Source organism: Oculina patagonica, chromosome 1 (genome assembly GCF_052425735.1).
Source record: "Oculina patagonica isolate OP01 chromosome 1, crgOcupat, whole genome shotgun sequence".
NCBI lineage: Eukaryota > Metazoa > Cnidaria > Anthozoa > Scleractinia > Oculinidae > Oculina > Oculina patagonica.
Genome location: NC_135758.1, coordinates 12,255,123 through 12,281,422, shown reverse-complemented (window position 1 = coordinate 12,281,422; position 26,300 = coordinate 12,255,123). Strand labels below are relative to the sequence as shown.

General features: G+C 39.4%; 2 protein-coding genes across 2 annotated transcripts in view; one reads left to right on the top strand and one right to left on the bottom strand.

Moving 5' to 3' along the window:
* The window catches only part of LOC144656873 (N-alpha-acetyltransferase 35, NatC auxiliary subunit-like), a 31,884-nt gene extending 27,023 nt beyond the window's left edge, over positions 1-4,861 (bottom strand). Inside the window, exons 1-3 of the mRNA XM_078517124.1 lie at positions 4,641-4,861; positions 4,428-4,501; positions 2,388-2,450 (exon numbers count right to left, since the gene is read on the bottom strand). Of these exons, the coding sequence (XP_078373250.1) occupies positions 2,388-2,450; positions 4,428-4,501; positions 4,641-4,846 (343 nt within the window). The 5' untranslated portion in view covers positions 4,847-4,861. The remainder of the gene's footprint in view (positions 1-2,387; positions 2,451-4,427; positions 4,502-4,640) is intronic.
* Positions 4,862-5,055: 194 nt separating this feature from the next.
* Positions 5,056-23,339, top strand: LOC144656917 (putative serine incorporator). Its single transcript, XM_078517176.1, has 13 exons — positions 5,056-5,214; positions 7,572-7,739; positions 11,582-11,760; positions 13,379-13,458; positions 14,846-14,939; positions 15,047-15,090; positions 17,648-17,724; positions 17,907-18,003; positions 18,762-18,857; positions 19,195-19,324; positions 19,419-19,480; positions 20,303-20,435; positions 21,560-23,339. Exons 1-13 carry the CDS (start codon positions 5,185-5,187, stop codon positions 21,714-21,716), a joined length of 1,347 nt encoding a protein of 448 aa, XP_078373302.1. The 5' UTR covers positions 5,056-5,184; the 3' UTR covers positions 21,717-23,339.
* Positions 23,340-26,300: the final 2,961 nt, after the last annotated feature.

Here is a 26,300-nt window from a genome sequence, read left to right as displayed (position 1 = left end):
AACAAAATATTTGACAGTGGCCCGAAAAAAAATAATTAATGTCTATTTTTCTAATTTTCCAGATGTTGCGGCGGGCCCGAAGGGGCAAAATATTTATTGGCTCCTAACGTGGCCAGACAATCATTTTCAATCAAATCAAATCTGTTTTATTTCTAGCCTCGGTAAAGTCTTTCAGTACTTGTTGCCAGAGTTAAAGGTAAAATTATTTTTTTGACCCGAATTTGAGTGGGTGGTTTTCAGGAAAGACAGCTTCTTAAATCTTTATTCAGACCAAAACATACGTAACCCTGAAAGCATACCAGAAATGCCCATTGCTGAAATTGAACAATCGAGCTCAACAAATACTATAGTTGTGTCAAATCTGTCAACTCAAAGGGCGCAACAATTCCACCATAAAGCTCCAAAGGATACCATTGATCCCCCTAGGCCGAAAAAATACCCCGGAAAAGCATTTTGGATTGGCTCATAGGAATAATGATCATCTCATCTAATTCTATAATCGTGGCAAAAATGGTGCGAACTCAAATGGCCCGACAGTGTAAAAACTCAAACAGAAACCACCACCTCCCCCTTGGTCCAAGAATTCTGGATATAGGAAACTCAGAACTGAAATTGATTCAACTCATCATACACTATAATAGTGTCATTTTTTTAACCAAAAGGGTTCAGTAATTCTACCATAAAGTGCAAATGCTACCAACTACCTCTCCCTGGGTCAAAAAGTGTCTCCCTCTGGAAAAATGTCGAATGAGCCCTCAGCTGAAATCGATCAGCTTATCGAGTGCTATCACTGTGCGAAATTTGGTACTTCGTACTAAAAGGATGCAGTAAATTTTGCCATAAAGCTCCAATGCTACCCCCCACCCCCTGGGTCCAAAAGGTGGTCCCCCCTGTCAGAATTCTGGATGGGACTATTATCTGAAATCGATCAGCTTATCAAATTCTATCACTGTGCCAAATTTGGTGCTTCTTACTCAAAGGATGCAGTAAATTTGCCATAAGGCCCAAATGTTGCCCACCCCACCCCCTGAGTCCAAAAGTTGTTCCCCCCTGACAGAATTGTGGATGGGCCTTTATCTGAAATTGATCAGCTCATCAAATACTATCACTGTGCCAAATTTGGTGCTGCTTACTCAAAGGATGCAGTAAATTTTGCCATAAAGCTCAAATGTCACCCACCCCCACCCCCTGGGTCCAAAAGATGTCCCCCCCTGACAGAATTCCGGATGGGCCTATATCTGAAATTGATCAGCTCGTCGAATACTATCACTGTGCCAAATTTGGTGCTTTTAACAAAAATCGCACAATCATTTCACCATATTGCCGGACTATTACACATGTATGCCTGGTAACCCCAATGCACTTGTGCCCTCATTCAAGTTTGCATTATAATCAAATTATTGTTGCTGATGTTGATTTCAACCTCCATAAGTAGAACTCTTCTTGCTTGGTTGTCGAGTTTATTAAAGCTTTCATATCAGAGAATGTCTTAAAAATGCCTTTCAGCAATTGTCAGCAATAAACTGTCCTTCAGTGTGGGATCTACATGTAAGAAAGGGAGCCTGCCTGCCTCTTTTTTTATGGAAACTATAAATTTTGAAGGGGCCAAAATTGTCAACCTTCTCCCATATTGGCACAAAAAAGGACCACTGGTCATCATTCCAGTCCTCTCAAGCAAGAAGTAACCATCTTCACTTTGCTTAGCCTCCCCTACTGTGGAGCACATCTGAATCCATTACGGTTTTTCAATAATAATTTGGCATCAAAGACAAATTCAATACATGCAAACAGAACTGTGAATCTGTGATTCTGTAAGCAAGGTAAGAGAGAGGGGGAAGAGACAGGAATCTGAACTTCTCATTTTATGTACCTTTACTCCCTATTCCCGCCCCAACCTGGAGGTTGCCACCTAGCTCTTGGTGCTTTTTTTATTGCAAAATATTCAGTGCTGATAATACAAAATTTTTCCTTTTTTTTTCACTTCCAGTCACCTTGGGAATCCTACTTCCCGCCCTCTCTTCTGCCACTTCCATAAAGTTTCCCCCCCCTCCCCCCATACCCCTCCACAAGGGATTGGACTATCAAGATTAAAATGATAAATGAAGGGGTGTGTGAAATAAGACCCTGAGTGGCTCCTGATCTAATATGAAATTCTCCCTGTGATTTACAAGTGTGCACAGTGTAAATTGGAAGGAGAATCTAGCAATTTATCAGAAGTCACTAAATTAGGGCTTTATTCCAGGCCCCCTTACAAATAATAAATAGGTGCTGTGTTGCATTTTGTGTTGCAGTATCATGTCTCTTCAAAAGTGCTTCTCAAGATCTCACATATTTTTTGTGGTTCCTTTTTAAGAATAACCGGCGCTTTCATCAGTTGCAAATCTTACCAGATGAAGCTTCTGTAAAGTTTTCTGTAATATCCACCCAGTTATAATGAGGCTCGTTAGCTCCTAGGGAAACAGGTACTAATTACTATAACATGTTACTATTTATACAGTTCTGGTTAGCTAGCGTCTTGCAAGAGGAGTATTTTTTGAGGCATGAGATGCATCTTGGGAGGAGTCAATTTATTTTTGACTGGTACTGTCTTTTCTGAATTGTGGCTCATTTATGTACCAGTGTTATCTTTAGAACCTAGTTTCCGCCCAGTTGTGGTTTGCAGAAAACCCTAATTCAGTCAATTCAGTCAATCAGGCGACCATGACGATGTTTCGTCTAGGGTCATTATGAGGCACACTGTGGGAAACGTGGGATCAGGGATCAATGGGATGGGATAAGGGATTAGCCTGCGAGCAGGCTCTCTATTCGGGGGCAACGTGAATATATTATTATTGAACTCCTCGAGCGCCGAACGAGCGCCAAAGGCGCGATCCCGCGAGTGCCGAAGGCGCGAGTGCGTGGGCGAAGCGAGCCCCCAGAGGGAGAGCCTGCACGCAAGCCATTGAATTTCAAATCCGGCCCCTCGAAATGTGACAACTTGTTGACAACTCGCTACGCTTCCGGTGTCAATATATCGATCGATGGCTCTTCATAGATCGATCGAACGCTCGCGCGTTTTTTTCGAAAAAATTTGTGAAAATTTGTGTTGCTGTATCTGCAAGTGTACATTTTTGGTAAAATGTGAAACTGGTAAATAGGTTCGCATGTAAACGGAAAATTTATTTGAATCGTCAAATCGCGATGGGAGCCGCGGACAAATGATGACAGATGTACGAACAAATTGAAAAACAATTCGCAAAATTGTCTAGTTTGTCCAGCCGTGTGTGCGAATCGTGTCCCCAAAAAATCAGAAAATCGAACTTAACTAGTGAGCATCACTCTGCGAACGGCATTTGTAAAGCTGCTTTATTCTCCTGCGCGTTTCGTCCGACTGTCGCGGACTTCTCAGCCGCTGCAAATATTAACTGCGAACTGACGCTCGTAACGCCGGTTAAATCTCGCAAAGCAACACATTTTAACCCATCGATTGTCCCTCCTTCACCGGGTCTTCAATAATGCTGAAAAGTGGGCCCCGGGAAGTGGGCATATATCGTAAACTTTCTTCTCCGCCATTGCCACTGCAAAGAGTTGAAATATGAAGCAATATTGCCGTAACCGGTTTACATATTCGCAAAAACATCTCGACCTTCTAGAAGACAATTTACCGCATCTTCCTGTTCTTGTTTTAAGTTAAGGAGATCGATAGAATCAAGCGAAAGTTTCTAAAATGCTTCATGAACGTTGCTAAATGAACTCGCGTGCCTATTCACGGACGCCGGCCGTAGTTGATTTGGCTTTGATATGGACTCTGGTTTTTCTCACATTAATTGAGCCTGTCATTTTTGACCAATCAGAGTGCTGCGTTCGTGGACGAACGCGTCGGATTTAAAATTCAATGGCGTGCGTGTAGGCTCTCAATTTTGGTCGCGAACCTGTGGCACAAGGAACAAGTGGCTCTGGGGACACATGATTTGATTGGCTAGATTTCAACAAAGGAAATTTAAATCTAGCAAATCAAATCAACCATTTTAAAACCCCTTTGATGTGGGGGATTTTACACGATTGACCTGGTTGGTTATATTTAAATTCTCTTTGTTTAAAACCTAGCCAATCAATTCTATTTCTTCAGAGCCACTTGTTTCTCGTGCCCCAGGCTCTGCTGGCTAAGAGAGACAAACGGCTCTGGGGGGGGGGGGGGGAGAATTGTGTTGAAATCTGGGATCAAAATGGTATAATTTTCATTTTAAAGGGATCATTGCATGTTATTATTAACGATCACTGATTTACTGAAATTTTGGGATCAGAGTTAAAAAAATGGGTGCAATAACTTACGGAAAATTATTAAGGAAATGACATACCTCGTTGCCACCCTGTTATAAGTTCGGATAAAATAAGATATGCATTACTCTTGCTAATTTAAGACATTTAAAGCTAAATAGAATACTCACCCAACTTTGAAAGTGTTTTTGTAATGGATTCTACTCCACTGACAACTTCACTTGTGAGAGCTGACAATTCCTCGCTGCAAATTTGTATGAGCGTGCATGCACAAAATATGATGTTAAATCCAACGCAATGCTTCGTGAATTAGCCAAGAAAAAACTGTCACCTAATTTGCAGAATGTTTTCAAAACATTAATAAACGACAATCATTCACCAACCTATTTTCGACGTCGTCTGTTTCATTTGGAGAGCCACTGCAATCGAGCTCCTCGCTGTCCGCCATCTTGAAAATTGTCTTTCTTTTTGATCCCAGTCCCCACATTATCAAATGCAACCGATAAAAGTCCTGGGACTTGCGAGCAAAATCCCTGAGCGCCCGCGGGTCACAGGTAAATGAAATTCGTCTTCCTTGCTTGACTCCCATCACGTTTTTCTTCAAAACTCACCTCGCATTGTTGTTCGGCTATCGTTGCGAATTTTCTTTTCTAGATAAACTTGCCAAACACAGCACTCGAATCGCTCGATCCCCAATTTGAATATCCGGAGTTCCAGTCCAATCCTCAATTTACTTCCGAAAGTGTGCTCGAGTTTTGTCGGACGACAATCGGGAATAATCGGAGTGCCGAATTATTCGTTCGGGAAGTGCAAAAGGCGGAAAAGTTGTGTTGTGCTTGATTTACTGTCAGAACGTTGTATATTGATGTTGATCTGAACTATGTGGTTTTGAATACTTCATTTTAGTGAGTCTGTGCTTTACAGAAAATGGGTTCTATTGTCTGCACGGCTGCATCGGTAAGGAAAACTCTTCTATTTTATATATGATAACCCAGGTGACTTGATTGCGTCAACAAATGCTGCAACATTTCGAGGATTCATTCAAGATGTATTCTTGTCGATGCTGTAATGTTTCTGTAGTGTATGTTAAGCTTATTTATTTTTGAAGCTTTTTGTTTTACTGAGCTTTAGATTATTATACAAGGCGTAAATGTTTGAAGTTCATGTAAGCTTATTTTTATTCATCACACCTGTACTTGAAACACACGAAAAAACAGCGGAATTCAAGTCAGCAAAGCAGTTGCACTGCGCAATTTTGTTGTGAGGCAGGTTACTGAATCACGTATTTTAGCAGATTTGGATTTACCGTAATTCTGAGCGTCCTTTAGTCCTACTCTTTACAATTTACTAACTAGGAGAATGAATAAAGGCATTTGAGAAGTTTATACATGTGACTCACACCCGCTTTCACACCCTGCGAGCAGAGCCCTCTCTTTTCCACTGATATACTTGAGAAGAAAGGGCTCTGCAAGAATCGTGTCAAATCTTTGTTGAGCATGCAGGAGGTTTACACGTTGCTTGCACATTTAGCTTGTATGAGGACCACTTACTAAGCATGCGCGCATGGAATGGCGAGACGGATTGCACATGACAGCGTGAACAAAGTGTTTGTTTTACAAGTTGTTTTCTTTGAAGAGCGTCTGAATTCCTTCAGTAAAAACACGTCAAGCAATTGGTCGTATTAGTGATTTTTTGGTAGAGATGTGCGATTTAAACCGTGCAATTTCTTCTTGGTTGGTGAAAAAACGAGATCTTAAATGATCCACAAGCTGCATGCGCACACAAACAGTAGCTGATGGCGAGAGCAATCATCAGCTTAAGTGCTTTCAAGAGCGTACTGTGGGCTCCATCTTGACCGTCAGTTTTTCCAAAAAATAATGCATGCCCATGCAGCGAAAACCAGTTTAATCCGGGCTGACTAGCCCAAACGTTGGGGCTGCAGCGACTTCAAAGAAATGACATGATTTTTGTGAGCCTCTTTCTACTTTGTAAATCTCAACCACAGGGAAGTTATACATGTAAGAGGCTCTGCTTGCAGGGTGCCGCTTTCAGTGTTACGTCCATCTTTCAACCTGCTAAACAAACATCAGGGATTGAAATCCGCCAATCACAGCCCACTAGCATGACCTTCTGAACTTGTGGGTCATTTGCATAAAACCAACAATGGTATGCATTGGTTTTGATTGGCTCATTTCAAACAGCACATTGAAAGACGGTGTCGAAAGATAGATGTAGATAGATAGCTGCATTGTATGCATGGTGACGCAACACTAAAAATTAGCAGGTGTGCATGTGATTAATAATTTTTAAAACGTATGTTATAAAATGTTGTCCTTTAATAAATTATAATTATTGTTGTAATAAACAATAGATTGTACTATTAATAGATATCAGGGATGTCTCCCCTGCCGCTGGAGCTTATGGTTAATGGTATTTCTACTCCCCCTGGATGGGATGCTAGTTTATTCATTGATACCCACAGCATTACATGTAATTCATTGCTACACATTTATTCACCTTTGGTTGAGAGGTGCACTCTGCCTGTGAGAGTACTTGATCTGGAGTTTTATGTGCTAAACTTCAGCTAAGCTACCAGTTGCATTTCCCACTATCAGGGCATATGGGGTCTATTATAGGGCGTCGCCCATCCAGCAAACCACCATATATTTTTTTTCTACCTAGACAGCAAAAAGCTTTGATTTGTTTTCTAGCTGCTTTTGGTTTTGAGCCCCTCCCTTTCCTCAATGGTTGTACACAGGCTAGCTTCTCTTAAGCCATCCAGAGGGTAGTGGCAAATTATCAGTCCGATCTAACAAAAATTCTGAGAGCATCTCATCCAGGGGTATAGAGAAATTCCTTGTCACTTCATGCTTCCATGAAGTGTCCAACCACTAATAAAGTTTAAGTGCCTATGTCCCCACCCCCCCCCCCAAAAAAAAAAAAAAAAATTAGAAATACACAAGAGGAGTATTGATTATTAATTCTTTACTTGACAATGAGATTAAAATTGACCAAGTACTACTAAGAGACTTCCCCAAAGACCGAGTTTTTTTAGTATTTTACAGAGACATTCAATGAACAGTTAAAATTCTGCTTTGGTACATCTTCACGTTTTATTATTATTTATTGTTTTGTTGCAAAAAATTAATAGCCTACTACATGTACTTGCTGAAAATGTAATAATTATGCACCCAGCCTCGAATAAGCACCCACTTTCAAGGTCCAAAAATTTAATAAGTCCCCAGGGTGCTTAATCGAATAAAATGATGTTCTACAAGAATTTTTTATATGTATATATTCTACTTTTCATTTAGTTTGCTTGTTGCTGCTGCTCCACAGCTGCTAGCTGTTGCTGTGCATGCTGTCCATCATGTAACAGTTCCACGTCCACCAGGATTATGTATACAGTCTTTCTTCTGCTGGGAACCATTGTTTCTTGTGTGATGTTAGCAACAGGGATACAAGATGCCATGGTAGAAAAGGTATGTGTTCTTTTCAGGAACCGCCGAGCTGAATAAATAAAAAAATACTTACCGGTACTATGAGAGGAGTCTCTAAGACCCCCCGCCCCCCACTTCATATCACTAGTCAGCGCCCCAATTGAAAAAATGTTCCATGGTCCCTGCTTTCAAGCTACATGTTGTATTCAAAAAGCAATTCTGGTCTTAAGTTCACTATATTTACATGTACATGTATAACAACGTAGAACAATATTATTTACAGTGTATACTGAAAAGTAAATGACCAAAATAAATTTCCCTCGTGATAATCATCTCTTATATACATGTTGTCCTCTCTAATGCACACTTCAACTGGGCTAGCCCCAGTCCCGGCTAATTCATATTCACTGAAATTCCAGAAATTCCATTTTGTAAGAAAATTTGGCCTTAAACAACAGCATTGACTTGATGACCATACATGTATGTTTACCCATGTACCTGCAGCACTTTACATAGTTACAGTTCATGAATCCTAAAGCTGATAGGGACATAAAGATATTTCAAGAAATAGTTATTAGGCTACTGAAGTGCAAAATAAAAAATGATATACATGTAGTCAACTTCCACTATAACAGACAACCTCGGGACTACAATTTCAAATGTTGGCTGCAGTAGAGAAAGTCCATAGTAGTGGGAGTTATTTTCTATAACTGTAAATTTTTTATTCACCTGGACTTAAACTGCTATCTGTAATAATGGGGTGTCCATAATAGCAAGGTGTCTGTAAGACAGGAGGCAACTGTCCAACAATGCCAAAAGGTGTTAAAGGTAGTGGTGCATGACTTGTAGTTTGCCATTGCTTGTATGACCCGGGGGGGGGGGGGAGGGGGCACCCTGTTTATTTTTGGGTGGGGGTGTGCCGCTGGGACTCTGAAACCCTGACCCTATACCAGACCATCTTCAGCTGGTTTTGCAACCCTATATAAGACTATAGATACCAAAAATCCCTACCCTATCCCAGACTTGCTTCTTTTTAAAACTGCATCACTATATTACAGTGTAAGTGTTTTTAATGGAAAACCATCTGTCAACAAACATTGTCACAATGATTTTATTCACGTCTACAGAAGCCTCTTTCTCTTCCGAGTTCTTATTCCTATTCTGTACTTAATTCTTCATACCACTGATCAGTTTCTCGGCAAATGATACCCTATTCTAGACCATAATTGAAGGCGTGAGCGCAAGAAACGCACTTTGAGTTTTGGCCAAATTGAAAATTGTCACAAACAACTCCAAATTTCGCACGCAAGTTCGTTTACGTGTGCTCAACACTGCTCTGTATTTAATTTTGCTGGTCTTTCCTTCGTTTTCGAAAAATAACACATGCAAAAAGACAAGGTTTTTGCTGGCGCGGTGTCTTTTGACTTTTCTTTTACAAACGACAAACAAAGGAAACCTTTTGTTTCTCAAGACGATGAAGTCAGCTAAATTTTTAGGGTTACAGTCCTAGCCCTAACTCCAAAGGTAACCCCAAGGCCGTAGGGTTGGGGTTAGAGTTTCAGATTAGGGTTACAGACTTAGCCCTAACGCAAAAGCCTAGCCCTAACGCAAAAAAGGGTTAAGCCGTTTCAAGTTAAGTTTAGGATCAGAGTCAGCCTCAACCTTTAGATCGCGGTTTTAATGCAGTAAGCTTTCACGCCAGTTTGCTTGCAGCTAGCTTTTTCTGCAGTCTGCTTGCGGTTAGCTAGTTTCTGTTGTTTCGGGCAAGACTATTTTACTCTGTTACCGTTAGCTGTTGTAATTTGCCGAGGTGAAAGTGAAATAAAGACTGTTTGTTGATTGAATACGTTTGCTCATGTTGTCACATTATACTAGTTTTGCTTTCAGTTAAGTGCCGCCGGCTTGCTCTCACTGCTATCTCCACTCCTTACATCATCACACATCTACAAAATCCCGCGAAAACAAGATAAACTAAGGCACGAATCGATTGATTGATTTATTGATTGATGAATATTTAATGAGGCACAGAAAATAATTTTGCAAGGGGAGGTCCCCCCCCCCCCCAAACCTATAAAGAATTTTTTAAAGTCTAAAACCAGGTCACTTCTCGGCAACTTTGTCGCGGCAGAACCCAAGCGGACCCTGTAAAACTCGCATTGACGAAGTTCCCGGCAAGAAACCTCTTGTTTTAGGCCTTCTATGCGGCCAGGCTCAAACTACCTTGTTTGCAACGTTTTTTCCAAAGCGCTAAACAGCGCTGTTGTACAAAACAAAGGCAGAAACATCACTCAGTTCTTCGAGCGATGCTGTAAACTTACGGGTATTCAGACTTAATGATGTCCTTCAACCACCTGGCAGCCGCAATCGAGCTAAAACTATAAACTTTTCCGTTTTACTTTCACAGGCGCCATTTCGCTTAATTCAAACTCTTCCGCCTCCAACATGTGACCTTACGTCACAATGCAGTATCCAGTCCTACTCTACTCAACTCAACAAGAAAAATATGCGCAGCGAATCGAAGACATGTTTGTAAAATGGTTTCTCGCCTTCCGTAGATGCTTAGAAAACCCTACAGGGAAAGATGTACACGCGATGTGTTGGAAAACTCAGACTGCTAGCTGACTGGGATTACATAAGCTTGCAAAATGCCTTTTTTTTTTGCATACATAATTTCTAAAAAACGAAGCTAGACCCAGCGAATTTGAATACAGATCAGTGTTAAGCACACGTAAACGAACTTGCGTGCGAAATTTGGAGTTGTTTGTGACAATTTTCAATTTGGCCAAAACTCAAAGTGCGTTACCGTAAAGTTCCGTGTATAAGCCGCACCTTTTTCCTCTAAATTCAAGTCAAAAATCGGGGGTGCGGCTTATCTACGGAAACATCTCTGGTGGAGTTCTCAAAGGCCTAATTAATATTCATAAAAAAACTTCTCAAGACGTCGTTGAATAAACATATAACAAACTGAAAACTTTGTTGTTGTTCACTACCTTTTAGTTCCTCTGCAAAGCTGTTTGCAGTAAGCCTGCCAGTCACTTCGAAGCATGTATTTCCGCCGCGTGCGAAAAGGCACCAAGATAAACGCAAATACTCACAAGGCAAATGGCCGACCGCTTCGGTTTTTTATTGACCTTCACAGCAAATACATCTGCTGGATTAACAAACTCTTATTCTGCATGAAGTTTTTATCCTGTTGCGGGTAGCAGTTTCCAAGAATCTTGAAATAAAAACGTGGTTTCTTCCGCAGAAAATGCCGCCATGTTTGTTTTTAATGCTCAGACTCCTCTCTACAATTCAGAGCTTGGCTACTAAGCATTCATCATTCGCGAACGATTCGAACGAATTACAAGTGTTTCAGGAGTGTTTAGAAGTGATAATCTCGAAAAAATGATATCAAGAGGGCATCCAAGTTTAAGATATTGTGAACTCAAACTAAAAAGGAGGTATGACAAGTGAAATTTAGCTTTCGTAAGACTTAATTTATAATAAACATTGCAACAACCACCGTGTCAGTGTCTCGAAACTGTGCTTGTGTGCCCTTGATTGTTTACCAATAGAACTTCACTTGAACTTCAAAATTTATGGTCGGTATATTTTTTTTTTCAAAATTTGAGCTTCCAAATCGGGGGTGCGGCTTATCTACGGGTGCGGCTTATACACGGAACTTTACGGTACTTGCGCTCACGCCCACGTCTATACCCTATCCCAGACTAAACTCCTTGAAAACCATACCCTTCACAGTGGCGCATACATATATTAATAGCTCATATATTGGAGTGCCCCCCCTCCCCCCCGGGTTGTATGATTGGCTTTGACAGTGTTTCCTTTACACTACACTACCTAACCAGACATTTTTCCTTTGTTTCACCTTTGACATTTAATAGGTTCCATTCTTCGATGAGGCTTGTACGGCAGCCACTTTAGGAACAAATTGTGATCTGTTGGTGGGATACCTGGCAGTGTACAGAATATGCTTTGGGATGGCAGCTTTCTTCTTTCTGTTCATGCTTTTAAACATTGGCGTTAGCTCCAGCAAAGACTGTCGAGGAGGACTGAACAATGGGTACAGCTCTAGCTGCAATGTTATTTATAGTGAAGTTTTTTAAAAAAAATAATAAAAATAAATGCAATCTCATGATAGGTAAAGTTTGGCAACGTAGGTCTTTTTCTCCAGTCTGGACCCATTGCCCATTTGGGACCATTGACAGCTTCGCATGTAATATTTAATAAATATACCTTATAGGAATATAACAAAGCATTTTTATTTACAACGCAAACAAAATTTAACCGTAATAAAATTAACGTGAATTTAAGAAAAGTTCTGGTTAAATGCCTAAATAGTAAACGTGTTTACATCCTATTCTGTCAATAAAATTAACGCAAATTTTTCAAATTCGCGTTAATAACATGTATCGTTAATATCCTATAATAAGGTTATTGTTATATTAGTTGAAGGGGATTGTGGCATGCACTTGCTTACTATTGACATCCACACATAAGCACCCATTCTATTGGCCGTTCCAAGGTTGCGCAGGGAACTGGGACGAGTTTCAAATTTTAGGTGATCGATAATCTGACACCACCACTTAGAAGAACGCGGTGAGATTGGTCATTTGACCAAGTTTGATGCTTTCAGGATGAACAGAAACGAAGTTATGGACCTTGAAACATGTTTAAAAATCCATACAAACGTCTCTTATTGTGAGCCAGCGTCCCCTAAAACCATATAAACTTTTTAAAATTTTAATCCATTTTGTGATCTTGCCAAAGATCCATTTTGAATTCACTATGTTTACCCATTTTAAAGAGTATCACAAAAATCATAAAAAATTTAAGAGTTAAATGGGGTTAAATATATTATTTAACAAGGTTAAATATATTATTTAACTTAGTTAGCGACTAGGAGCTATTGTGGCTGCTCTGTAGTTGTCTGGCATTGGCGTGGCGTGGCGTTTATTAGCGTACATTGGCGGGCTAGCTATTTCCTTTGCTTGGCGTTTACTTCGTGTCAAGCGCTGCGGGCGACTTCCGGCGCTCTTGTGGTCAGCGGTTGCCTGCCGTGTTCCTGTGCGTGCGCCGTTGCACGTGCTAGTAGTTTCACTGAGTCGCGTAGCTTCACTGAGTTTAGTGCTCGAGGCGTTGTGGCTTACTTGTAATATTTTTTTTTTTTTTTCTTCTTCTTCCACTGAATTTCATTCAGTGTGACGGGTGCTGGGACGGGGCTGGGTGTGGCGGGCGGGGCTCGTGGCTGGGTTGTGGCTAGGGCAGGCTTTCGGGGTGTTTTTGCTGCCTGGGTTCGGGGTCGGCAGCTCCAGCCCCCGGGTTCCTTGGCACCCAACCTCCATGTGCGACACAGGCGTTTTAAAATATGGTTTTGGGGGACGCTGTCTCAAAATAAGAGACGTTTGTATGGATTTTTAAACATGTTTCAAGGCTCATAACTTCCTCTTTGTTCATCCTAAAAGCATCAGACTTGGTCAAATGACCAATCTCACCGGGTTCTTTCATGTAGTGGTGTCAGATTGCTTAAAATTAAAAACGTGCCCCAGCTCCCTTCGCAACCTCGGAATGGCTAATCAGAGAGTGATGCATTCTTTTAACTTTGGGTTAAAATGATTAATGCGCTGATTAATGCTATGAATTCAGCTATATTTACTTGGTTTTGTTTTGCATATTCAAAGGTTTTGGGGCCTGAAGTTTCTTCTCCTTGTAGCACTGTGGGTGGCCGCTTTCTTTATTCCCCGAGGGTCATTTGGAGTAGGTGAGTCGGCTTCTTTTGCTCAGAATTTCTAAACGTTTGCTATTGTCAAGTACAGTAAGTTCAACCTTCCCTTACAATTACACCTCTATAATGGACACATAAAATTATGGACAGTCAACGTGGTCTCAGAGAACTGTAATTATGTATATTTCAGCAAAATAATTGCCATGACACATGAACTCTGTTCAATCAGTGCTTGCTTTTGTTTAACCATCTTAAAAGACCTCTCAGAAGCAGAAGTTCACTTTAATGACTTCAATAGGTCACATCACTGATTGGTAGACTTCAATCCATCTTTTTGTTTCTTCTTTCAAGGTCCGAATTGATTGTCATCATACATGTATTTATTATGACTGACAGCAGCAAAAAATTAAATAAATTTATACATATCGTTAATTAATATTTTAGGATTTGAACTTCAGAGTTAAAGTTTGCATGATATTGAAGAAAGCAGTAATAACATTTTTTTCTCAGGGCCGGGTTGTTCGAAAGCCGATTAACAATAACCAAGGATTAAAAGTAGATTGACTGGGTTCAATTTCTCTTGACTGTATAAATTAAAAGTATTTTGAGTTCATGTTTTGTGGAGTTTGAGATAAGTCGAGGTCAAAACTGGAGGACAGAAATTATAAACAGAAAACCTCACTGAAAAATAAAAAAAAACTGAAATCAAAATTCACGCTAATCCTAGATTAGCACGCTTTGAACAACCTGGCCCAGGTGTCAGTACAATTGTGATCAGTCCCAACAATCACTCTGCATTTACATGTAAGGTGGCTTAATACAGTTTTGAGAGGGAAAATCAGTCCAACCTTTAACTCTCTTGTACAGTCTCCAGAAAAGTTTTGTCTTTTTCTTATCACTGTTTGTTACATCCTAAAACCATCTAATGCGATACTTGGAAAATAAAAAATGCTAAAAAACAGCTTAAATTAATGGCTGTCAGTGCTTAAGAGGGGACTGGCACTAGTAGTTTAAACGGTGTTTTTCTCAAAATCTACTCGTACGACTCTAACTCAAAATTTCAGAAATAAGAAATTGGCTTTGATTTATCATTCGTGCAAAATAATATAAAAATCTGTAAGACAGATTTTTCGCAAAATAGGAAAATGTGATATTTTGCCGATTTTTAAAATAGCTCAAAATCTGTCTTACAGATTTTTTCAAAATTTTGGCTGTGGACATGGTTCGCCCCTTAACGTTAATTGTGAAAGTTTCATCATAGGTTGTACGGTAGGTTTTCGAAAAAATCTGGATCAAAATCTGGCTTTTACGACCTCCGAAGTGAATCAAATTGCCCGCGTTAGCAATAATGACATCAAGCAAAAAATCGTAGCGCGCGCCTTTGAGCCACGTAAAAAAATTGTATTCTGTTTGTATTTTGCAGCGTGGTTGTATATTGGGTTCATCTGTGCTTTCGTGTTCATTCTCATACAGCTGATTCTGATGATTGACTTTGCACACACTTGGAATGAGATTTGGTACAGTACTGTGCACTGTTTGTTGGTTTATGCTGAGTTCAATGTTTGTACTTGTTGAGGAAGACTTTTGCTGTGGAGTGAAAAATAATTAAATTTGATTCTTTTAGGACATCAAATGCTGAAGAGGGGGGCAACAAGTCTTGGTATTGTGGTGAGTGTAAAAAGAGTGTTATGCACACATCATTGTCAACCTGAAATACACAAACAGTAATTTGTATTCAGCATTACCAAGACAAGGATACAACTACCACTCAGTGCTTTCAATAAGCACCCACAGCTGTTGAAAAAAGTCGCCTAGTACTTGGCCCTAACTTTGCTCAGAAAAGTTGGGTACTTCTCATTCCCTTTTTTAGTTAATTAAGGAGATTGTCAATCAGTTTCTCTACCCATCCAGCTGCCACCATGATTCCCAGCAGGGATGCCTCGTAGAGGTCATAGAGGGAATAATGAGCATTGCTAAATAATAATAAGGGAAGGTTCATACTGTAATTTGTGTAGAGCCCGGGGGTGGGGGGGGGGCTTTAGATTTTTTCCCTTGCATTTTTTGGAATCCCCCCTATTATTTGGTGTGTTCTTTCCCTGGCCCCCCTCATTGCATATCCCACCGTGACTCCCCCCTCCACCACCACCACCCCAAAAACCCTGAAATTTAAAACAAGACAATTTTAGTCTCAAAATTATCCACATTATGACAATTTTGTTTTATTTAAAATTGAGAAAGAGAAACTTAAATTGATCAAACTGATAAGCATAATAAATAACAAGAATTACTGCTGCAGTCTTTTAAACCAGCTAAATTTGGCCATTTGGTTTATTATGGTGGCCGAGAACTGCCAATAAAAAAATCGTGGTTTTGGAGGATTTTTTTTATTTTAATATATTTTTTTTTCATTTTGATTTGTAATTATTTTTCCTTTTTTTTCAATTCGTTTTTATTTTCAATTTTAAATTAAAAACGAGTGAAAGTAAAATCAATTGAAATCCAAATAAAAATCAAATAAAATCAAAGTAAAATGAAATGAAATAAAAAAGTTAAGGCAAAGTGAAGGTGAAACTGAAATGAAATGAAAAACAAAACTAGTGGCAGCGCTCGGCCATACCAAAATTTAATTTAATTTTCAAAGCAAAGTGAAAATCATTTTTCGCATGGCCGAGCGCTGCCACTACCAGCGTGCCTTGCGAGATTGAATCTTCCAGAATGGCGGACGGCCGTATGACACGTATGGCAATGTTGATCCATGATGATAATCCAAAAGGAAGCTATGTCCCAATATGTTCAGCAAGGTTTGAAAAACTCTGAAATCTTGGACTTTTTGAGACGCGATTTTCCACAATCCTAACCTTGAGAGGAGGCCTCGTCACTTCGAAATTTCAATGCCGTTGGCTGCGTTAAGTTGGGTAAAGGTTGTCGAGAACGAGTTAAAAGGAAACGACACGACCAGGGGCCCAACTGGGTCCATTCTTTGGATGGCCATGACAAACTTAATTGTCATTGTTAAACTGGTGGAGACAGTCCTTCATGAAAATTTTCGTATGGCCGAGCGCTGCCACTAGTTTTGTTTTTCATTTCTTTTCAGTTTCACCTATACTTTGCCTTAACTTTTTTATTTCATTTCATTTTACTTTGACTTTATTTGATTTTTATTTGAATTTAATTGATTTTACTTTCACTCGTTTTTAATTTAAAATTGAAAATAAAAACGAATTAAAAAAAAGGAAAAATAATTACAAATCAAAATGAAAAAAATATATTAAAATAAAAAAAATCCTCCAAATCCACGATTTTTTTATTGGCAGTTCTCGGCCACCATATTGAGGCATCATACATTCCAGTAAATATTTCACATAAAAATACACAAAGAATGTGTTGATGTCGATACACACACAGTGTGCTATTAGCTTTCTAACTAAATACTTTTAGGTTGTACAACGGATTCAATCATGGCCACTTTTAATGTGGGCTACACATGCTGTACATCCAGTTAGAGCAGTTTTCAATTGAGTGTCGTAAAACCAAAACCAAAGCAATTACTCTGGCCAATCACAAAGGACACAGACAATCGAGTAAACCAATCAAAACTCGAAGCAAATACATGTAGTCAGCACGAAGCGTGGGAAAACGTGCGCGAGCGAGTCATGATTGGTTGTGGTTTTACTCCTGATTGGCCGAGAAAGTGGCGCGAAATTTTTAAACCAATCACTAAGCGTAGTAATGCAAAACCAAAGCAAACGCAAATTACTTTCGACACTCAAGTGAAAACCGCTCTATAAAGTAGGTAGTGGTTTGATAGAAATGCCGGGGTTTAATAAATCTTTATCAAACCACTGCATTATATCTGGCCATGCAGTATCATCCAACAAATCATCTTTGAGCTTCTCTAATCATGGGTACCTGTTTATGGATTTTTTTATGCCACCCCCCCCCCCCTATATCTTCTTTCATATTGGTAAAAATTTTTGATAACCACCCGTAAAACCTAACAGGAAAAAATAATGCCCCCCCCTAAAAATACCCTGTCCCCTTGAAGGACAGTCTGCAAATTCTTTGAGTTGATTATTATCTAAATTCTCATCACCAGTCTGGTTGACAGTCATTGATATTATAAGGAGAAATCAGGCATTGGTCATACTTGGGACACAGTGTTATGAGAGAAATGATTCAGAAATTTTTCAGTAAACTAATTAATTAAAACTGCTTCTTATTGCAGGGTTGTTTTTCTTTATGTTTGTGTTTTATGCTTTGGCATTGACCGGATTCATTCTTTCCTATGTCTTTTTCACAGAGGTTAGTAAAAGAGAGGCTTAAATTATGAGTTTCAGTTGAAGGAAATAATACTACAATATACATTGACTGATTGTTGGCCTTTCTTGAGAATTAAAAATGCATTTTTCTATAATCATAATTTATAAGACAAGTTTACTTGATACTTAACTTACTTATTTTTTTGTTATTTATTTATTTTGCAGTCGAGTGGCTGTCATCTCAACAAGTTCATCATCAGCTTCAACATGATCATGTGTGTTGTTATCTCTGTGATTTCAATTCTTCCCAAGATTCAAGAAGGTGATTATATCCATCAATACATTCTTAGGGCCTCTTTACACAACCCCAGGTTGGCATGCGATCACTTATACTCATTGACAAGTTCTGCAGGTGGAAGAGCTCTTTCCAATGATACCTGGATCACGGCGATTGCATTAATGTAACCTGTTACAGTTAGTATGCACAAAACCGCCAAAAAATTTTTAGTGAAAAACTCAAAGAAAAATTTCTGTCAACCACCCCTTGCTGCTCCATGGTAAAAAGTTTTGTGTAAGGATTATGCTTTCTCTAGAATTAAAGGCCAACATGTGTAGCAAAAAGATAAGAAAAGGAGAAAAAGGAAAAGTGAAAAAAAAAAAAAACACGAAATGGTAATTTCTAACCCAAAAACTTGACTTGATTTTTGCGCATTTCTGAACAAAAACGTCATTAAATATGATGGTAGGGGAAAGAAAGATATACCTTCATGTTCCAAGTAGTGTTTTGAGTAGGTTGGGGCTTATGCTCATGCAGGGCTGCAAATATCAGTCGGACATCGGACATTGGCCGACCATAACTTGCTCCTGTCCGATGAAATCCCATTGGTGGGACATAATATCCGGAATATTTTTGATCATAAATCATTTTACCAAAACGATTAAAAATCTGTCTTACCACAATTTTGTTTTGTCCGACCAAGATGGTGTCTTAGTAGGACATATATGTCTTTTCAAAAAATTATTTGCAGCCCTGTCATGTTATTGAGATCTAATAATCGATCTGTTATTTTTGTCCCTCAGCCCAACCCAAGTCTGGTCTGCTGCAGTCATCTATAATTTCCTTGTATGCAAGTTACCTGACCTTGTCTGCCCTTTCCAATGAACCACTGGATGAAGGTACTGGAAATTCGTCAAAACTTTTCAGTCTGCAAATTGCAGATACAACTACTGATTGAATACATGTAATACAAGGGTGTTAGGTAAAAGCCATGCAGGTAATGGCTAGTCTCACCAATTGCTGAAAGGAAGCTTATCACTGGCTAAAATTTCACTTGCAAACAAAAACTTGGGGGTAATTTTGAAGGAACACAGAGCAGAAAAGCCAGCTGGCCAATTTGTAAATGAGCCTGGTAATACAGATCTCTGCAATTGTTTAGTGACCAAACTTGGTTCTAGAATAACATAACAACAAGAATAAGTCCTGTTTCCAAACTCTCTTGGATTTCCTTTTTAGTGAACTCTCAAGGAGGCAACAGCACCACTCAAGAAATTTGCGGCTCTTCATTAGGAACAATTGAGAACTCTGAGACACTTGCTTTAGTTGTTGGACTTGTCATTATGTTTATTCTTGTTATTTACTCAAGGTAAGTAACAGTAATTCTTCTAGCAAGGAACTGATCCTTTTTTTTTCTCACTGTAAGTCTGGGCAATGATAAGTTACTGTTTCATTTTTTGCAGTTTGAGAACAGTTGGAAGTGCTGACAAACTGGCACCATCAGGGGGTACTAGTTCCAGCACAGGTAGGCCCAACATTTTTGCTTATTGGCTTTTTTTCGCGATCCCATAATACATCTTGTTTCCCCCCCCAAAAAAAAATTTTTTTGCATAAGCATTGTTTTCAATTTCTCTTGGGACGATTGTACGTCATTGTAAATCCCAAGAGAAATTGAAAACAATGCTTATGCAAAAAATTTTTGGGGGGAAACAAGATGTATTATGGGAACGGCGAAAACAGCGAATTGAAATATTAAATAATTTTACAGTGTTATGCCAACAGAAAATGTCATATTTGTCCTGTTGGCCTTGCATATTCTATAACATAGACTATCTTTTATCTTTAGTTAAGGATAGCTAATTGGGGACACTAACATAAATACAAATATATAAGATATAAAATACTAATATTATATAAAATAGATCTATAGATAGGTAGTTAACAATGAAATATAAGTTCAAGATTACTTAAATTAGTTTTAACACAGGCAGCTCAAGTTTTTCATTCGTTTTTTTTTTTTTTTGTAAGAGAACAAGATAGCCTTCAAATCAATGAAATAAACTGCTAAATAATACTTGAAAGTGAAAAAACAATGTAAAGGAAATAATAAACTGAAAAGGAAATATGATGTTTAAGTCTCAGAAATATTCAGACAGATTCCAAATGACTAACTTGAAAAAATTAGGCCACATTTTTTAAGATGCTCCACCCATAGTGTAGCACCTTTTAAGTGAGCAAAATGAGAACAGTGTTAACATTTTTTTTGTGGTAACCACTGCTAACCACCGTGGTGTACATGTCGCGCTTTGCACCAAAATGCTCACGAGTTCTTGTTTTTATCCCACAGATGACGAGGAGAAAGGAGGCCAGCAAGTGATAAGTGATGAAGAAGAAGGCGTAGCGTATAGTTATTCCTTCTTTCACTTTATTTATTTTCTTGCCTCGCTGTACATCATGATGATGCTCACAAACTGGAACAGGTGAGTGGTGTACATGGTATTGTATCTTGTTTCAGGAATATTGCCAACCTCGTTCCCAGGGTCTCTCTCTTGTTTCGATATATCGGGAGTCTTAGAAATCGGCGGTAAAATTACAGTAGTGAGGCAAATCCAAGGGAACTTACTTTTGGTTATTTAATTCGATTGCTGGGCGGTTTGAGAAATCTGGATTTCATTGTTGATAACTGTCTGGCTCTCTACATGCATTGCAGACCAATAATATTACATGTACATGTGTATAAAATTTCTGTTTATTTGTGTGTTGGGCCAATGAAAATATGGAAGATGTGTTTTAAACCAACATAGTGAGCTTATTCAGAACAGAAAGGAAAGGCAGAAACCAGAAAACATTTTTTTCTAGAAACATGCGGGGACAAAAGTACACTTTCAGTAAAAATAGTGTTACAAGTTACATCCTCGCGTGCTATAAGCAGAAGTGTTTGTGTTTGTGCTTACGTCCAGTATCAACCGGCCTTAATGTATTGGCCGTTGCATTAGAGCAGTTTTCGATTGAGTGCCGTAAAACCAAAACCAAAGCAATTACTCTGGCCAATCAAAAAGGACACAGACAATCCAGTGAACCAATCAAAACTCGAAGCAAATACATGTAGCCGGCACAAAGCGCGGGAAAACGTGCGCGAGCGAGGCACAGTTGGTTTTGGTTTTACTTTTGATTGGCTGAGAAAGTGGCGCGAGATTTTTAAACCAATCACTATGCGTAGTAATGCAAAACCAAAGCAAACGCGGATTAGAGCAGTTTTCAATTGAGTGTCGTAAAACCAAGAGCAAAGTAATTAGCTTTAATTACTCACACAAAGGACACTGACAACCCAGTGAACCAATCAAAACTCGAAGCAAATATATGAAGTCGGCATGAAGCGCGGAAAAACGTACACGAGCGAGACACGATTGGTTTTTGTTTTTGTTCTGATTGGCTGAGAAAGTGGCGCGAGATTTTTAAACCAATCACTCAGCGTGGTAATGCAAAACCAAAGCAAACGCAAATTACTTTCGACACTCAAGTGAAAACCGCTCTACCAATGCATAAGGTCATTAATACTAAGTAAACATAAACTCGCGCAGCTAACATTGCTCTTTTTCTCCAGTCCCCAGGGTAGTGATCTGGAAAACTTTCAGAGGACCAAGGGTTCAGTGTGGGTCAAAGTTGTTTCCTGTTGGCTCGGCTTTGCACTCTATCTGTGGACCATCCTGGCACCTACTTGTTTTCCAAACAGAGATTTTAGTCGTACTCTTGCTGCTTGATAAAAATGTCGTATACAGTGTTTACCAATCTATAAAGTATAAAATTAAGCAATGGCGTAAAGGTATAATGCTTTGAATATTATACGACACAAGGTATTTAATCTCAGTATATTTGTAAATTAGTGGGAGGCGCGGTGGCCTAATGGTTAGCGCACTCGACTCCGAGTCGAACGGCCCGGGTTCGAGGCCTGGCCGGGGCGCTGCGTTGTGTTCTTGGGCAAGACACTTTCCTCTCACAGTGCCTCTCTCCACCCATGTGTATAAATGGGTACCGGCGAATTTACTGCTGGGGGGTAACCCTGCGATGGACTAGCATCCCATCCAGGGGGGAGTAGCAATACTCCTAGTCGCTTAATGCTACGGAAACTGGGATAAGCTCCGGCTGTATGGGCCACTTGGCTCGGACACAGACTTTACCTTACCTTACCATATTTGTAAATTAGTTGCGTAGGTTACAATACCAACCATCCATTGATGAATTTCGTAAAAATGGTGGTTGTCGTTTATTGTAGTAAGATACAAAGTGTATTAAGACGGAATCCGCCAAGAAGCCGAGAAACATTTATTTAAGTTGAACAAAAATCGAGAACCAAAATAATTTAAAACCTATGGTTAAGATGTAAGAAATTATCCGCGATAACACCAACAATAATTTCTTATCAGAGTCCGAGAAAATGAATTTCAAAGTCCGCAAGTTATAGGCAAAATCTAACGTCTAACCATTTTGTATAATCGACTTTAGGCGATTCAGTGGAATTCAGTGGAACTTTGAAATTGGTTTTCGATGTTTGGTGTTGATAGAAAAGATTTCTTTGGACAAGATATTTGAAGCAGTAACACAAAGGCTTGCAATAAGGTGTAAATAATTTTGGTACATAATTTTGTCCAATTGATACTCGAAGTTCTGGCGGATTCCATCTTTATTTCTCTCAGTGTAGTCACTGGACGTGTAGCCCGCGAATACTTTATCTGTTTACTGCAAGTCTTTATCAGGCGATGAAGCAGACCTTACTACTTAAGTTTTATCGGTATTAACCCTTATGAAAATGTTCATTTATAAGTGTTACTACTAATCATCTATGACAAGAAACTAAGTATCAGTTTGTTTAATTGTGGCCACGCTTTGGTTAGGTGTGTAGTTAGTAATTCCTGCTGTTTAGCTCATTCTCAAGAATGAGGTATTAGAGTCATACAGATGTTGACGGAAGTTGTTTTGCACGCGTGTGCGTGTACCAAAATTGTGTGGACGGAAGTTGTAGAACGGAAGTAATTTTACATGCTACCCTTCCCCCCTTAGTAACGTCAAAAATAACTTCAATAAAGCTCAGATGCAAATGTGAAAAGAAATGAAATCCTTGTATAGGGTAATAAATAAATTTAGATGAAATCACAATTTCGGAACTGTCTACAATGAACCAAAGATAAAGCTACGTCAACTCTCTTAATTGTAGTAATGCACGACCCGCACGCGTCGTTATTACAAAAATTTATCAAATGTAAATTTTCATTTTTTTCTTTTCTAAGACCCCTCAACATGTCTTCGACCCTGACCCCAATCTGTCTACGTCCAAGAGAAAGTATAAAGAGCGATCTAAAAAATAAAATATTCAATGGAATTTTTTGGTACGTTTGAAGCAGAGTTGGTTTTAGCTGGTGACGTGACGCAGCTGATGTTCACCCGCACGCGACCCTGCACGCATTTCTGTTCGTGCACAATGAACCAAAAATAAAATTACGTCAACTCTCTTTTTAGAAATGCACGATCTGCGCACGTGGCAAAATTAGTATCAAATATCTATTTTTTAGCTCTTTCTAAAAGAATGAGTATTATAGTGGATCAGATGTGGACGGAAGCGGTTGTCGTCCAGCGCGTGGGCAAAAAATGTGTGGACGGAAGTTGTAGAACGGAAGTAATTTTACATGCTACCCCTCCCCCCTAATGTGAAAAGAAACGAAATCCTTTTATAGTTTAATAAATAAATTCACATCAAAACACAATTTCGGAACTTTTAAAAAGGGAAACGTGTATCAAAAAGTCGAAATGTTGACAACCTGGGGGTTCATTTTATCATGTGCTGACACGTAATCAAGGTTCATTTTAACGTGCGCTGTTACACGCAATGAAGTCCCGCCAGGCAACCGGAAGTAAATTTAATACACTACCCCTCTCCCGTTAGTAAAAGTCAAAAATAAGTTCCATGAAGAAATCTCAATATGGAGTGACGCTTGCCATATAACGTGTTCTAATTAACGTTTATAAAGCTCACTGATAAAAACACGATATCCGAGCAGCACGTTTTTGTCTCCTGTCACGTCATCTCATTTCCCGTGACTCACGTCATCCGTTTAACACGACGTGTTCGTGCGCATCTTTCTCTCAAATTTCATTCGCTGCTCAATCCATGAACAATGATTGTCACTGCCCGGTAGATGCGTGCTGACAGGTTTTCACATGTGTATCTGAGCTTCGTGGAAGATGTGAACTATTTACACACTATCCAGCCAGAAGAAAGCTCGTAACCACAATGTCCACACGTTTTAGCAGTAAAAACATGTTCTTCAAATAACGAAATTATATTTGTCAAGAAGACGAAAAGCTTTGCAGTTTAATTACACAATAGAAATACCAAACGACTGCGATCCTTCTAAGATCGATTAAAGCGATTTATTGGTGAAAAATATTGTGAAAGCCCTTTCCGTGTTTAATTGTTATGTAAATATTCTAGCTTTTCTGTCTATGTTGTTGTTGACTTTGTACATTTTCCATCAATAATAGCGCTAAGAAGAGCAAACAAGACTGGATGTCTTCGGATGTCTCGTGTGTTTGCTGGCACAGAAGGGTAAAGGAATGTGCATGCATGCAAAAACTCCACTGTTTCGCAATTCCTCCCCGCGTAATACTGATTCTCGACCTAGGATCTTCTCTTCTTATCATTTATATTTTTATTTTGCTTATCGTTCCGCGATCCGGAAACGAAATACTATTTCTTTTTTAAATAACTGCTTGTGGACATTTACGTAGCGGGGAATGGGGCCATGTAAAATTACTTCCGGCTGCCTCAATGGACTTGATCGCTTGTGTCAGCGCGTGTTAAAATACGTGAAAATACGTTTAGGGTCCCTTAGGTCTAAACAGCTGGGCAACTTGATTCACGTTGCACCATTTTAAGAAGATGTGAAATTGTGATTTCATTTCCTTTCACATGCGTATCGGATTTTGACTTTACAAGGGACTGTACTTGACTTACTGTACCAGTACATTTTCATTACCCACCACCACTCCCAAACCCTACCCCCCCCCCCCGAAAAAGGCAGAAGAATGAGCTGGCTCTAAGTGCCCTTTGATTTTTTTATTTAGGTTTTTTCTTTCCTAAATTTTGAGTCAGAATGTTCCTCAAGTACTGATATGCCCTGCCTCGTTTCCAGGCGTCCTCCGACTTGGTCGTGCACGGTTCGTTTGGCGTTGTGGGACTGACTTCCCCGGTTCGCTTGGCGTTGTGGGCCTGATGCGGACGGGAAAACGGCTCGTTCCCTAACCATCAACCCCCGCGCTCCCAGTTTTCCCGCCTTTCCGCCCTAACCGTCCGGTCAATCGGCACTTGGGGACGAGGCAGTTGATATGCCCGAGTTCAGAGTCTTCAATGTCTATCTCCCAAGAATTTGAGTATTTTCTCGGAAGGTCATGGAGCTCCCATTTTGTTTTATATTTGTATTTTACAGGGCATAGCAATTATTGAAAGTTTCTTGAAAACGAGTTATGACTCATAAGTTAGGATATACGCTTTCAGTGCAAAAGCTTATTATATTTTGTCATTAGTCTAGATAATCATTTACCAAAGTATACTTTGGTTTAAAGAAAGTGTACACATTTTTCTTTAGATTTTCTAGGTATATAACATATCGGCCGCTAAGGGAAAGAGGTGAAAGCCTTTATGAAATCTGCTGTGGTCTTCTAGCAACAGCAGTAGCAGAAGCAAATAAACCAAGGATAGAAAATATACATTATAACGTACATAGATTTTTTTTGCCGATTATTCAAACGGATTCCGATTTTGGCCTGGATTAAGGCTGATTTTATTTTTACAACTTGTCGACTTCAAATTTAGCACAATGAAAACTCAAGTTGCTGATGTCACCGAGTAGTTCACTTTTATCACGTTTGGACGCTGTTGGTTTACAATGTATACCCTTCCTAGACCATGGCGATCTGAAACACCGGCACCTTCGTTTCAATAATTGACCCTGATTAACTTTACTGTCTAGTGCAATCTACAATCTTCATAAGATCTTCATAAGGAATCTTATGTTAGTGCCATTTTTACGAATTAAGAAACTCAGTAGCAAACCAAATTGGCGCATTTACTCGAATAAGCGCCACGGCGCTTATTCAATTTTTCGCGCCTCAAGTGCGGCGCTTATTCGAGGGTGGCGCTCATTTGAGGGCGGCGCTTATTTAAAATGTGGACGCAACCAAACATCTAATCTTTTACAGTAACTGAAAATAGCGTCTTTTGATTGTCAGTATTCGTCTCTTGCTGAAGAAAGAAGTGGAACTAGCTGTCCTGGCAACATTTAGAGAACTAC

What these genes read in the sequence shown, in the direction of transcription:
- LOC144656917 (XM_078517176.1), top strand. Translation starts at nt 5,185, where the DNA reads ATGGGTTCTATTGTCTGCACGGCTGCATCG. An exon ending in AAGATGCCATGGTAGAAAAG is followed by an intron (nt 7,740 to 11,581) that starts GTATGTGTTCTT and finishes GACATTTAATAG; the next exon opens with GTTCCATTCTTCGATGAGGC. An exon ending in GGGTACTAGTTCCAGCACAG is followed by an intron (nt 19,481 to 20,302) that starts GTAGGCCCAACA and finishes TTTATCCCACAG; the next exon opens with ATGACGAGGAGAAAGGAGGC.